The sequence below is a fragment of the Mya arenaria genome, chromosome 13 (genome assembly GCF_026914265.1).
Source record: "Mya arenaria isolate MELC-2E11 chromosome 13, ASM2691426v1".
NCBI classification, from domain to species: Eukaryota; Metazoa; Mollusca; class Bivalvia; order Myida; family Myidae; genus Mya; species Mya arenaria.
In genome coordinates, this window is record NC_069134.1 from 23,423,410 (window position 1) to 23,438,391 (window position 14,982).

The following is a 14,982-nucleotide window of genomic DNA, read 5'->3' on the forward strand; positions in this document are numbered from 1 at the left end:
ACATAAACTTTGCACTACAAGACAGTATATCACAATAGTAATTATGCACTACAAAACAGAGTATCACAACACTATCTATGCACTACAAGACAGTATATTACAATAGTGACTATGCACTACAAGACAGAATATCACAACACTAACAATGCACTACAAGACAGTATATTACAATAGTAACTATGCACTACAAGATAGTATATCACAATAGTAACTATGCACTACAAGATAGTATATCACAATAGTAACTATGCACTACAAGATAGTATATCACAATAGTAACTATGCACTACAAGATAGTATATCACAATAGTAACTATGCACTACAAGACAGGATATCACAATAGTAACTATGCACTACAAGACAGGATATCACAATAGTAACTATGCACTACAAGACAGGACACAATAGTAACTATATGCACTCCCCGTCTCAACTTTAGCTGAATGCCTTACCAGCTAACATTTATTTTATGAATGTGTTTATGATCGGAATTGATTAGGTTAAATATGGTAGTGCATTTATATTTGATATGTTACTATTGGTTTTATAAAATTTTACATTTTTCTCGTGGACAAACTAGTATTAATGATATGCTCAATTGGTTGTAATTCATTTGACTAGGAAGCAGGTTGTAATTCCCATCTTATAAAATAATAGCTTATTTATTATTATAATTATTATCGCAAAATAGGATGCAGTTGTTTGTTGATTATCAAACAAGAATATTTTTCAGTTTGTTTACTGTTACCAATGTACGAGTGCAGATTTTGTTCTTGTCGTGGGCGGTGAGGGGCATAGATTCTGGACATTACCAAATGCAGGAGCAATAATCCACTGTGTATCAGGACATTTAGCCATTCATTAGTTTGGCTATCCAGAGGAATCAGTGCCTGTGTGCATGTGTTTTAAATTGAAATAACATATGAAATAAAATACCCTGCTTAAAAAATGGAACTCCTACACTATGTTTATTTGTTTATTTAACTTGAGGTTAAGATCATAAATATTTTATGTTTGGCATAAAATGAAATGAAATAGAAAACATAACTGTACTTTTATATATCACATTTCTGACTATGAACTGTACTTTAAACTTACATAACTGTATGATATTTACACTCCTATGGCGCTTCCTTACATGGATGCATATCCTTTCCATTGCTTTCATATTCCATGAATGCAACATCTATGGAATAACTTTGATAGAACAAAAACAGTGCTTGTGATTGGTCAAATGACATTTTATTGCAGTTGTTGCTAATGAAACAAGTGACATCATTGACACTGCCACTGTTCAAACAACCAAATTTATACTATAGTACTATCTTTTGTCTTGGAAGCATTATTTTCAGCGTTTTAGTTTGATTATACCAGAGTTTTGTTTACAAATTTTCAGTGAAAATTCATCATCAGAAACCGTGGTACTACTTCTGTTATGCTTCTAACATTATGTGGGAAAATTGACCAACAAAATTTTGTTTGAAAATACATTTAAATACAATTAAAAGCTTTTCAATAACCCTGTATTGCCAGTTGTCTCCACAGGTGAGTGGTCTAAGTGTCTGTTTTAAAATTTGAAGTGATCTGGCGACTAAGTACAATTAGAGCTTTCAACAGAATACCTTTTCTATCAGAATATATTAGTATGAGTGTCTGTGCATATTTCCGCATCATAAAGTTCCTTGCGGAACCAATAAAACGGCCCCATTAGTTATTAATGATTGTGATATTTTCTTAGCCAAATTGTCTATGCATAGCACAGTAGAGTATCGGGGGTATCCGGTGATGGTGTAAATATAGATATTGACTATTTTATAATTTTATCGCTCATCTGTGTACAGAAACATTTGTTCAGTGCAAGGATAATTGTGAAGTCCTCAGCATTCACTGACAAAATGTTCATATACTCCTGAACCAAAATACTTTAACATTCAATCCTTAAATTACATTATATGTTTCAGCACACAAAACTTAAGAGTTTAAAGTCAGGGCACCAGGCTGGGGCTTACTTATGTATTAAAAGTACAAGGTTCAAAGCTCCAACACTATGTGGTTTGTTAGTCATAATTTTGCTATTAATTGTGACTTCTTGGCATTTGGACCTCCAATGAGAGGCGAGACATTTAGTAAAATGAATCTAATGCTCAATGTCACATTTTGTTTTCAAGCCCTATTTCTGTCCATGTCAGACTACTAATAAATGTTCCCCTCAACTACTGTTTCACTGCTTAGAAATAACTATAGATAACTATTTGGTACCTCTCTGCACTGTTTGCCATTTTCACAACACTTGTACAACAAACCTGTTATAACTGCATGAACCATAGCAGGTTGATAGGTCGATGGGTTCCATATTTAGTACTATTGACATTTAATCTTGATAATGATGTTCACATACAAACCGCTGTTGGTGGACAATTATTTCATGTTTCCGTGACAAAGTACAGTGTCTCAACAGCACTAGTTAGTTCTAGAAAAACCTGTCCACTCATTATTCACCGATATTTCAATATTGGCACGAATGATGGACATGCTGACATTGGGAGACATTTTAAGTTGATTTTTTTATGAATGGTCAAGCCAGACACAAAATGATCATAACACATGATACTAGTTAGAAGACACAGACGTTGTGTTTGCCTGCCTACTAACTGTAGATAAAGTATGTAAGTTTACAGGTTAGTCAACTAAGAAGATAAGTTTTGAAGGTACATGTATGAAGTATTTTGTAATATTTTGTAATATCCCTCTTATTGTGTCTATGTGTCATGAACTACTGCTAGTCACTTTTGTTGTAAGACAGTCCATGTTACCTTCCGTACCTGTGTGATGCTGTCAACAGATATGAACATGTGATCTGGCTCATGATCGGCTAGAAGGGTTCACATGGTACAAAGTAACAGATACCAAGTTGACAGAACTGGACAATCTATTGACCTGTACAAAATTAACAAAAGAACATGCAGCCTTTCTCAACCACAAGCTAATTTTGTTGTATGGTACTCTTCTTAGAATTAATTGGTTTTAAGCTTGTCCTAGATCACATGTAAGTACATAGTTTCCAATTGCCATAGTATAATGTATCAAATAACCAAACATCTCTCGTATTTTGTCTGACGATATATACTGCTATCAACTGTTGCAGAAATTGATAGCTTACGTTCAACTTATATATTACAGTATTACAGTACTGGTATGTTTCAGCACATGATGGTTGTCTAGCTAATATTTTGTCTAATAAGCTGTATCAGATATACCCAACTTATTTCTGAACATACTTAAATTGTCTCATAAGAGAATCTAGACTGTTTGAACATTTCCCAAGGAGATGATTCATGCTAGACATGTTACATATCTTGCTAGCCATGGTATAACATTGTATATATCTTGTACAAACATTGATAAAACAAGGAAGAGATTTTGCTCTTTTATAAGAATTTAATTATTATATAAAAAACACAATAAACACAGGCAAATACACAATTAAATAAAATTCAACAATACAACCTCCAAAATGTTTTGAAGGAGCATAGAAGATACGACTCTGGATCGTGAAATGTTAGCCGATACATGCCAGGTTTTCTTCTGATTATTATTTGCCCATTTTAACCATTGACATTTTTTTTTTACACAACATTTAAATTTTAAAGTAAAGTGATGTTAAAGCCAAAGAAAACATTTTTTGTTGCAAAACAGGTGTTTTTTGAATTATGGCATTTTTCAACCATGGTATATTAAACAATCCAATATAAGAGGTGGGGGTGGGGATATCTATGGGCTGAGGATGTAAAATCGTGGCATGTATGCTAAAAATGAACTGCCATTTATGTCTATAAGTTAAACAAAAGCAATAAATAAGATTTAGAAAATATAATACACAAAGTACAAAGAAAGGATCAGTCTAGCTCCATTATAATTGTTTCAACAGCGTCAACATATACATGATAGTAAAATAAGTATACAGTGATATAGAACTGGCCTTAATTGTTCCTTGATTTTACAAAAATGTGATGGATGTCATTGACTTTACAAAACTTAATGGATATTATTGATTTTACAAAAATGTAATGGATGTTAATTGATCTTACAAAAATGTAATTATGTTATTGATTTTACAAAAATGTAATGTATGTAATTGATTTTACAAATAAATATAACATGTTCCTCCTAAAAATGATGAAACAGAAACAGTTGACAGTATTCTTCTTAACAACTTACTAAATCCGTTTATAAAAGTAAAAATTGAAAAATGTACCTAAGTCCTCAATTATATCGTAGAAAATGTGAAACTATACAAAGGTATGCTACTAACATATCTGTAACTAGTTCAAACAAGCACACACTAGATAGAAATACATATATTAAACTCCGTTAAATGTGGAGGTGATATAAACATCCATAATATTTTAATACATGTATTTAAACCTCCATTTTACATGCTTATGTACAAAGCCTGTTTATCTAAATACTGTAAATGTTTGTATTGTTTTCCATTTTAATTTGTGTTAAAAATTAAAAAAGGTATTTTCTTTATTTTCTTTTCTTTTTTTCTTGCATATATTTCGATAAACTATTTAACAAACTTGTTTGCTGAAATTTCTCATTAAGCTTAAAGACTTAAGTGACACTGATTTACTATGTCTTTATTCAACAAATAAAATGCTATCTCACTTGTGACAAGTATCAGCTGGTTAAAAAAAATGTTCTAAGGTTAAGTTTAGGATTAAAATTGCACCAGAATACACTCGGCCTTCATAAATATTCTAAAAGTGTCACAAAAATTATTAATATACTCTCTCTTGTCAGAAAAATGTCAGTTTGTCCCAGTTATTCAAATTACCGAAATTAGGTCTAAATTAAAATGATAAGGTGAATAGGTATAAAATATAAAACAATTTAGGTTAATCTTCATGAAAAATAACAAAAATGCGACAAAAATGTGTTTTATCTAAAATATCAATCAGCGTTTGTCAGTATCATACAAAAATATCAAATAAATATCACAAAACTGTAAGAACCAGCAGGTACAGGTATGAAAATCAATGGAAGATAGGCGCATTATTAAATCGAACTAAGCTACAATACAAACAGTGGGGGTGCAGGGATAAATGCAAAAAAAGTTCCTAGTCCTCCTATGTTACATGCTACTTGAAACTTTTTTACATTCACCATTCAAAGTGCAGGGATATATTTTATGGCAAATATGAACAAATCTCATAGCGTCTAGTCCTATCAATGTTGCCTTTAACTTGCGGGACAGCTACAAACTTACAAACTATTTCTTGTATAAAACATTGTAACGCTTCTTGATTTGCTGACCTCTGACAAAATGTCAAACAATTGTTCAACCACGGATGACATTTATTATCCCTCATTGCAATGTTTTATCTTGTTTTTACATAACTCATTTAACTTACAGTATGTACCATATTTCGTCAATTTCAACATACATTATACATGCTGATGTTACAAACAGAACAAAACATGTCTTAACACAAATACATTGTTACAATTATTGACACAACGTCTTGCTTACAAATGGTACATAATCTGACAACTGTCCATAACAACAACGCCATTAAAATAACCAGTTCTCCAACAAGAACAACCATCAAAGTCCCACCAAAATGTCTGCAATGGCACCAAAACAAAACATGGCTGCCATTTTACGACAAAAATGGCTGACAAGCCAAACAAATGTGTCTAAAGGGTTAGACACGCAAAATGTGAACCCGAATGAATCTCCAGTAGTAGGCTTCAGACGAGAACACTTTCTTGCTCCATAGGGGCGGAGGAAGATGGCTGGAAAGATGAACTTGATTCTGGATGTGACTCAGATTTTCCCGCCACTTCAAGGTCTCTCTTTACAGCAGACTCGTAGTTTGTGTTTTCCCTTGCCTTCATCCTCTGGTACACATGGGAAAGCTTGTTTGGCCACTGGTAGGGTGCACGTAGGCCTCGTTTCTCTTGGCGACGCAACTTTCTTTCCTCCATCATACGTTTTAACGTCTTGACCTTCCCCCGCAAATTTGCATCCCCGCTATTGTCATTATAACTTCTAGTTGTATCTGTAAGTTGAAAAAAACATATTTTGACATTAGATATTAGGCAATATTGAATAACTGTTGAGTATACTAGACATAGTTAGCAGTTGTCTTTTATAAACTGACTTGTTAGCACATGCTATAAACCAAATACACTGCCAGGTAGGATTAGCTTAATTTGACCAAACTTTGTCTTAAATTCACGTACACCAATGATCCGTATACATGTACATCTTATTTATAATACAGAATGTATATATTGATATCTTGTAAAAAAAGTTTGTTTATTTCTTTTGAGGAAAGATATTTATATTCAGTTGTATATTATACCGGTATTATGTAGTTAAACTATTCTAACAGTGAAAAGAAAAATTACAACACTTTATTTAGATATACGATAGCTTAAATTCTTGTGATTTCTACAATCACTTACTTGCAGAAATGATATAACCACATTTAGCAATAAAAGTGTTTGAAAGGGAAGAGCAGTCATATAATAACTTAGGCATTACTCTTTTGTATTGAAGTGATAATACACAAGAATGTCAATCTTCTATACATGATAATGATTATTTAACGTAAATGTTATTCCATGTATGAAGGGCATGATGGAAAGTCATTTGTTATTAAGTTATAACTTGGATTGTAAATGTCAATCATGATTTTGCCAAGCTAAAAATGGCATGAAAAATATACAAGTCACTTTCAAAAGGTTAAGAAATAATGCAAATACTTTGAAGTTGTTCACACATCTTTTGCTTTTTTTCAAAGGCATTTGATGATGATCATATAACTGCATTAATTTGTGAATTAGAATTATAATAGATTGACTTTAAAGATCACTTTGTCAGATCATTTACCTGGTGAAAATTAAAATGAGTACTTCACAATTTTAAACATAATGTAGTATCTAAAATAATTTTTTTGTTAAAGCATACTTTGAAGTAACAAATGCTTGACATTATAACTGAAAATAGAGAAAATATCAAATCAATTTAAATTCAAATTCAGCAAAATCTAAAGGTCAAAGAAGGTTTGAAGATTTAAAATATTCATCAATTGTTACCGAAATGTCATTGGGGAAAAAAGAAATTTACATTATCAGAAATGTGTACAATTACTCAGTCAAATAATCCTCATTACAATTCAAAGTGATTCTTTCTTTAAATGCCAGTGCTGTTTGATAAAATAAAACTGCCAATGCAAATCATTGGAAAATATCATGTTCTGTATTAAATAATCTTATCCCTTAAATTGAAGTTGTAGGTAGCCATGCTCTGATGCTGTTTGTAGACACAAGTGCCATTTTAATCATCACTGGTAGCCAGACGCGGGTTCTTCTAATACTTGACATTTTGAGATGTCTTAACATTTAATTCATGTGACATTCAAACTTGCTTTGTCATTCAAGACACTATTTACTTTCGCCCCATTTTGTAATAATACTGAAGGACAAAAAAATCTGCATTCAGTATGACTTACATACAGTGGCCTAGAGGTGAATTGTGAGAATTTTTTTTATCTGGTAGCCACGACTTATTGACTCGTTCCCAGGACTTTGTGGCCATGACTTACTATCTCGTTAGGACAAATCAGAAGGTCATGGCCACAACTTAAAGTCTCAGAATTCTTCAAAATGAGAAAATATCACAAATTATGCAAAAACAAAAACTGAGTGCTTAGCTTGATCCTATTATAATGGACTGAAAGTATGTGGTATTGGAGCCATGTATAATGAGTAATGACTTAATTAAGTCAATAATTGCATTATATAAGACTATAAACATTTGACTACCAACCTAAAACAGGTTGTTGACAGGGTGGAGAGAAGTTTTTGTCAGAACTAAAACACGAGCCTCCAGACTCTCGAAACTGGGGCGATGCTACCAGCAGGTCGTTTAAAATCTGAAGTATGGTGTTGATGTCACGCTTCGGTCGCCCAGCCGGATCCTGAATAGTTGGGTCAAGAGTTCCTGAAATCAAAATTATTCTTTGCTAGAAAAATAAAATAAACATTTAACTATTTATGTGTTAAAATGTCTGAAAATAACAGTGACAAGTTATCTATGGTTGAATACCCTTATAATGTCGCATTATATTTCTGTTCAACATTCATATGTCACACTCCATTCTATACACGAGAATTTATTATCCAATATGGAATGATATACTTTGATACAAAAATATTCTGAAGAATTTTTCACATATCTAAAATATTGTTCAACCTTTCCTGTTATCACAAATAAGAAAATAAAACCTTACTTAAGTGCAATATTTACTGCATGATCAATTTGTCTGAGATATTTTATTGTCTTGCTTTAGGCCCAATCTAAGATCAAAAGCAGAAAAAATACCCCCCCCCCCCCCCCCCCCCCCCCCTGCCTGGCTTGTTTTTCCAAGGAACACACAAGATGGAGAATTGGAGAATTTATTACTTCAATTGAATGTACTTAACAAGTTTTTTACATACACCAAATACCATAAAAAGCGATGATTTAATGTGGGATTACCAAAACAGACTACTGCATAATTGTAAATAAAAAAAAAACACTGACATTTTATTGCGACTCTCAATTTAAAATAACATACCAATGCATTTTTTAATAAAAACAAGTACTGTTTTGTAAACACTGGGAACGTGACCAAATCTTGATGTGTTTGACTTTCATGACAGTGTGTTTGAACAAGAGAATTTATCACAATATTCTCCAAGAAGACAAATGTCACTGGAAGGAAGACAATTTCAATACCCACTCACAACTCAGATTAATTGAAATTTGCTGATTCACCGAGTGTTCAAATAATACGTAGGAAGTGAAAAAGTGGGCTTTCCGATTTCTTCTGAAGCTTATGTATTATCTGAAATATTCTTTTATGTAAAAGAAAAACATGGCCCTATTGTAAACTGACCTCATGGGGACCTGTATTAAAGACATTCGTTTTATTGGACTTGATTTTAAAATTCTGTTTATGTAAAGTGTTGAATTTATTGAATAACTATTATAACTACATTGAATATCTTAATTCAAGTGTGGGTGTGTGGTTTTGGATATAACGCAAAAACACAGCAAGCTATTATACAGGAAAAACTTCCTGGTATCCATAACTTCAGTTTTTTAGCCTATTGCTTAACACAAATATTGTGAGAAAACATCTTACATTTTAACTTTGATAAATGAATTGTTCATTTATTTTAAGGACAACATCTCAGGACATAATTTAATCCCAACATTGTCAAATCAATGGTTTCATCTTAAATACATGTTTCCTGACTATCGCCCAAGAACACGCTAAATATACTTCAAATTAGATTCTATTTCTAGGACAATTTTGAGAACAATAAAATTAATTTACTGTTGGAAGGAGCGAATTAAAATTACAGGAACCCTCTTATTGAATCAAATTCTCCTGGAATTGCATCCATCTCTGTTTTGAAACTTTTTAAATTTTGCAGACAACAGGAACAAACACTTAACAAAATAGAGACCATCCATATAAAAGGTCTTTTGATCTCATGTAGATGGAAAATTCTGACCTTAAAGCGTGTTAATTTAATGGACAAATTTATTCATGGACCTTCCAAAACTTCCTCTGACAGAATATTGCTGTAGACAAAGTTTGAGTGTTGGGGAGCCAATCAAACAAGGGTGGTAATTCACAATTATTACAGCTGGAGTTATGGGCCCTGCTATATATAATTTAGTACATATTGTTTCTGTCAACATGCGAACCAAGTTCCATTGGAAAATCTTGAATGTTTCTTACTTATTGCCAAGGTACATGCTTTTCACAATGACACCGCTATGACCATTACTGAAATTTTTTTACCAAGGAAAGCAGACGCGCTAAAAAACTGACTGTCTTACATTCAGATTGTGACCATCATATACATAGGCCCAGAAACATAAGCTGTCTTAATGCCAAACAGGAAACAGGATTACATATTGGACAAGGCAGTTGTTGATATTGGCCGCAACGATAAATGATACTCGCAATAATCCAGCTTTGGCACATCTTCCATTAGAAAACGCAGTTTGTCCCAGTTTTTTTTTAATTTTTATTTCAAGGACTTCTGATACAAGACCTTTTGTTACAAGAATGGTAAATAAAATTGCTCTAGATTTACGACTGCAACTTAGTTTAAAGGCTTTTAACAAATGCCTTTAAATGACAGTCGTGAAACTGGTACACCCATATTCACAATATATAATGATTCTGTGGATTTAAAATGTGGAAATACTAGTGTCAGACTCTGATTTGAATAATGGCAGGCTTGACCTCACTGGAAATACTACTGTCAGCCTCTCATTTGAATGATCCCACTGGAAATACTTCAAGGTGGTCTCTCATTTCAGACACCACTAGAAGATTTGTACTGGTAAAATGCACATTTTTGAATAATAATACTATGAGTCATCATCATCATCATCATCATCATCATCATCATCATCATCATCGTCATCATCATTATCATCATCATCAACAAACTTACCTGAAAATTTACCCGAATAGACCCCTTGCCCAAGATGGTTGACACTGTCGATCACAGCCCCTGAATTACAACTGTTCAACCCGCTATTTGGAGATGGATTGCACTTCTGTATGAAATAAAACAAACAAAACAACATGAACACCCCATCTTTGTGTTTAAATGAAGGATAGTTGGTTCTGAAGTCAAGACATTTTCTTTTTTTTTCTAACACCAAAGTTCGATGACTTTTGACATTCTTTTTTCTTAGCATTTTTCTGTGAAAATAAGGTTTAAAATGTGTACCACTCTTTTAATTTAAGTTAGCTAAAAACAGTTCTCCATCTACACTGAAGTTATTATCATTTTGAATTGAATGACAAACATGCATAAGCAATATTGGTTCAGTTAGTCATCTTAAAAACTGCTGATATCACGTAGGAAGTGAAAACAGCTGTTACAAGCCGTTTTCCCCCACACGTACCATATTTTGCCCTCACAAACAGACTGTCGCCTACCATTTTAAGACACCAGTGCATTAAAAAATAATTAAAAAAAATATGTAATGACATAAAATTATTGGTGTTGTGTAACCTTGTAGTTGTAGTACATTAGGGTAGTTGTTTATTTCAATGATGTCATAATTATACAAATGATAAACAAGTAAAATTAGATAATTTTTTCAAACTTTGTAGTAAGTTTGGGCATTGCTCACACATCTGGTCTAGATTAATGTATGTGAAGTAAATGCAATGAATATGACTTTTGCGCATCCTTCAAAATACATGTTTGCATGTCACCAAGGACTTATACGGTATTGTACAATTAATCGTCATGGAAATTGTTGATGTAGGAAGTAAATACAGCTGTTACAAGCAGTTATGTCATATCTTTTGACCTGCCACCACAAACAGAAGTGAAAACCCTTTGAACATCATGATTCTAAATCTGCACTCATTGTCTTGTAAGCCAGAGATACATGTATGCAAATGATGGTGAGAAACCTACTGCATTTGTTGCAGCAGAAAAAAGAAAGGACTGTCATCTATGCAAACTCATTTTATTTTGAGATTCTTGTGGTTTTTATTGTTTATATTGTTTTACTGGATTGCTATATATGGTAGGACAAGAATAAACACAATCTTGTATAATAATTATATTGCGGTATTTGTGAATGATTGTAAATATGACTTCCTTACTTAATAAGGTAATGATATTTATAAAACTTTGATATGTAAGTGCATTCCACTTTAATTAAATTCATAAATGAAACCACAATGCACATTAAAATATTTGTGCTGTATTGTGATGACTAAATTTAATTGGGTGTTACTTTAGTGCTTTACTACATAAAAAAAAAGTGCTTTCTAAAAAACGGTATTACACATACATTTCATATTCAATTGCGGTAATTTTAAGTGTGAAATAAAAATTACTCTGGCATTCAAGTTAAGCTTAAACGAAACAATTCAAATAAATCAATTCAATTTTTTGTATGGTGTTTGACATTTAAAATAAATAATTGTTGAACAGATTTTGCAACCATCATCAATTAATTTGTGTTTTCAGATAAGACAATATTTGCAGGTCCTACCATGCAATATTATATCAGGACTCAAACCCATAAAGGCCCCAGGACACTAGCCCTACCAATTGTGTCACCAACACACACACACACATTCATTACCTCTGACGATGTATTGTTGTTATGGCTGCCATTGCTGTTCCCGTGGGCGCAATGCGTGTGATTGGTGCGACGTCGTGAGCTGCACGAGGAATTGGACAGTTGCAGTTGCACGAACATCATGTGTTCCCCCAGCTTCATGGCGAGGAGTAGTGGAGCGCGACCGGTCAGGAAATCATTCACCTACAATAATTTATCAAATTGATAAAAAATAAAATGGTTTCAAAATAGAACTGAAACCTTTTTTTACAACACTCAATTATTCTGTTATAAATAAAGGTCAATCCAAGGCTAAATTCATAAATATAAAATCAATTTAGAACAGCATTTTCTTTCTGTGTTCGCTATTAAGTGTCATAACTAATCTCAAACTGAACAGGCCATAAATACTAGACTCAAATTAGTCTGGCCTGTAAATAGCTGATAAAAGGATCAGCACAGTATGCTACTAGTGAAACAAGTATCGTTTTACACCTTAAGAGGAGCTTCAAATTGCCAACTGTCTTATTCAGAGACATGATTGTGGTTATAGCACTCACCAAAATAGGCCCTCGTTTCATATATGGCACATTTATCGGTAGCTTGCTGTAGTAATTATACATTTGGCTGTTTGGACTATATTCAGAAGTCTAAAAAGGTTTCTATTGCTGAACAGATATATTCAGAAATTCTAAATATGCTCTTTATAAAAATAGTGCTATTCTTTTCGGTGGTACCCTACAAATGAGCTGTCATTTCCACAAATCCAGGCTATAATGAAAAAAGGAGCAAGTTGACGATTTTATGTCCGTTTTTATCATGTTGTGGATGAATATAGGATTTACATGTCAATTCAGAAGTATTTACTTTTATCAGCATAAGACGTGTTTTGAAATATCTGTCATTATTTGATAAACCACTCCAAAACCATTCAAGTGCTTTCCTACAGAAATAATATTGTGATCTCCATTATTTCGCAACTTTTCGATCCTTAATATTTGTATCACAAATAACAAACCAGACATTGACCTTATTAAATCAGCTCTTATTTTACTAACAGCCCACCTAATTCTATGATATTCAATAATAAAATCGGTCAAGCCCAAATTAGTGCGCAATATTCTGTACCCTAGTAACTGACACAGGTAGTATTAGGGAAAAAGTTTTATCAACGAAAATATGTAATTTTATACTTAAGCTTGAAATTGATGCTTAAAATGTCCTCTGAGGTTTAACTATTTTGAATACCGTAAATGACTGGGTATTGGACGCACTTTTTTCCCTCAGATTTCGATGTAAAAAAATGCCTGCGTCTAATAACCAGTAACAAGCTTTTGAACTTTTTTTCCGAGGTCAATTTCAGGCCGAGAGTTTGTTTAGATTTATGTAGAAAGGGATGTTACTCGCGTCATATCGATCAAGTATATACGGGTTAAAACGGCAGTAGAAGATCGGGATACGGTACATCGTAAGACGTTTATAATTTAAAACAAAATATTGTACGATTAAAAATATTCAATATTATTTTGAATAAAACAATAATTAAACATGCATATAAAAAAGCAAAGTTGGGCACTGTCAAATTATTTTTTGTCAGTTGTACGATAAGGTGTGAAAAATTCGCACTGCCTTTAGACCTGTTTAACATACCAATTCTACAAACTGTTGGGATAATGGTCTTGTTTTTTCGCACTTTTCCACGTTCTTTATTCTTTTCTGTAGATGTTGACATTTTGAGAACAATTCCGTACAATATAAGGTTTTTGCATAACTTCACTTTTCATTCTTAACAGGTTATTGTTTACGATATTCTGTTAGAAAGAAATCTTACAAATAGTCATAAAAGGTACTTTTCAGTGCCATCCAGAAACAAATTGTCACACTAAGTACTTTTCAGTGCCTATCCTAACATGAAACGAATAAAAATGAAACATATTTTGCATTATCATTGTATGGTTTTAAAGATAACCGCCGCCATTTTCACGAAATAAATATTTTTTGTCACTGTCAACAAACATGGTGGCCAAGATTGGCAGACGATTTTGACATATTTTCTATGCGACCTTTTACCCAAAACATAGAATAAGTTTTTTCTCAGATTTTTCACGGATTTTTTTGCATGCGTCTAATACCCCCTATCGTCTTATATCAAGTGATTTACGGTAAATACAGTTTAGTACAAAAGTATCATATTTGACTTCATTTTAAACCAAAACTAAACTTTTTCCCGCAATATTCTATTTTTGAGCCATAATGATCATTATCTTTTGCAACAGGTTTTTTTTATGAAGATTAACAGTTGCTATAAACGCATTTAGTGTTATTACTCACGACAGTCTTCACCAAAGGGATACTGATTTCATTACTTAAGTTTCTGAGAGAAACAACAGTCAAATTAACATTTTACATTTACATTTTAGTAGTTTCCATAATCCAGCCTGCTGACCAGTAATATATATATACATTCTCATCAACATTAAGAAAGTTATTATTTATTTCTGCTTTACTTCCTATTAAGTTGGTAGCCTGGCTGCGCCTGCTAAAGCTGACTTAATATTTTAGTCAAGCAAAAATAAAACAAACTATTACTTATATTAGTGAGTTGTTACCTGGGACTCCGATAGATTCTCCAATGCTTGCATCACTCGGGAGTTTGTCGTCATGTTCTGAAAATACATACAATAATTGATATTTAACACAAGTGTAATATTCCAGATGATGGAGAAATTACTTGCTATTTAGTACCAAAGAAACCATCCTGGATGCTCTAAAATTCCACAGATACCTTCAGATGCGGTACCCATTT

The 14,982-nt window shown here is 32.7% G+C and overlaps 1 protein-coding gene across 1 annotated transcript in view; it reads right to left on the bottom strand.

Annotated features, from left to right (window-relative positions):
* Positions 1-3,415: 3,415 nt before the first annotated feature.
* Positions 3,416-14,982, bottom strand: part of LOC128214575 (midnolin-like) — a 34,352-nt gene continuing 22,785 nt past the window's right edge. Inside the window, exons 3-7 of the mRNA XM_052921127.1 lie at positions 14,786-14,842; positions 12,201-12,380; positions 10,538-10,643; positions 7,845-8,018; positions 3,416-6,069 (exon numbers count right to left, since the gene is read on the bottom strand). Coding sequence (XP_052777087.1) covers positions 5,759-6,069; positions 7,845-8,018; positions 10,538-10,643; positions 12,201-12,380; positions 14,786-14,842 — 828 coding nt within the window. The 3' untranslated portion in view covers positions 3,416-5,758. The remainder of the gene's footprint in view (positions 6,070-7,844; positions 8,019-10,537; positions 10,644-12,200; positions 12,381-14,785; positions 14,843-14,982) is intronic.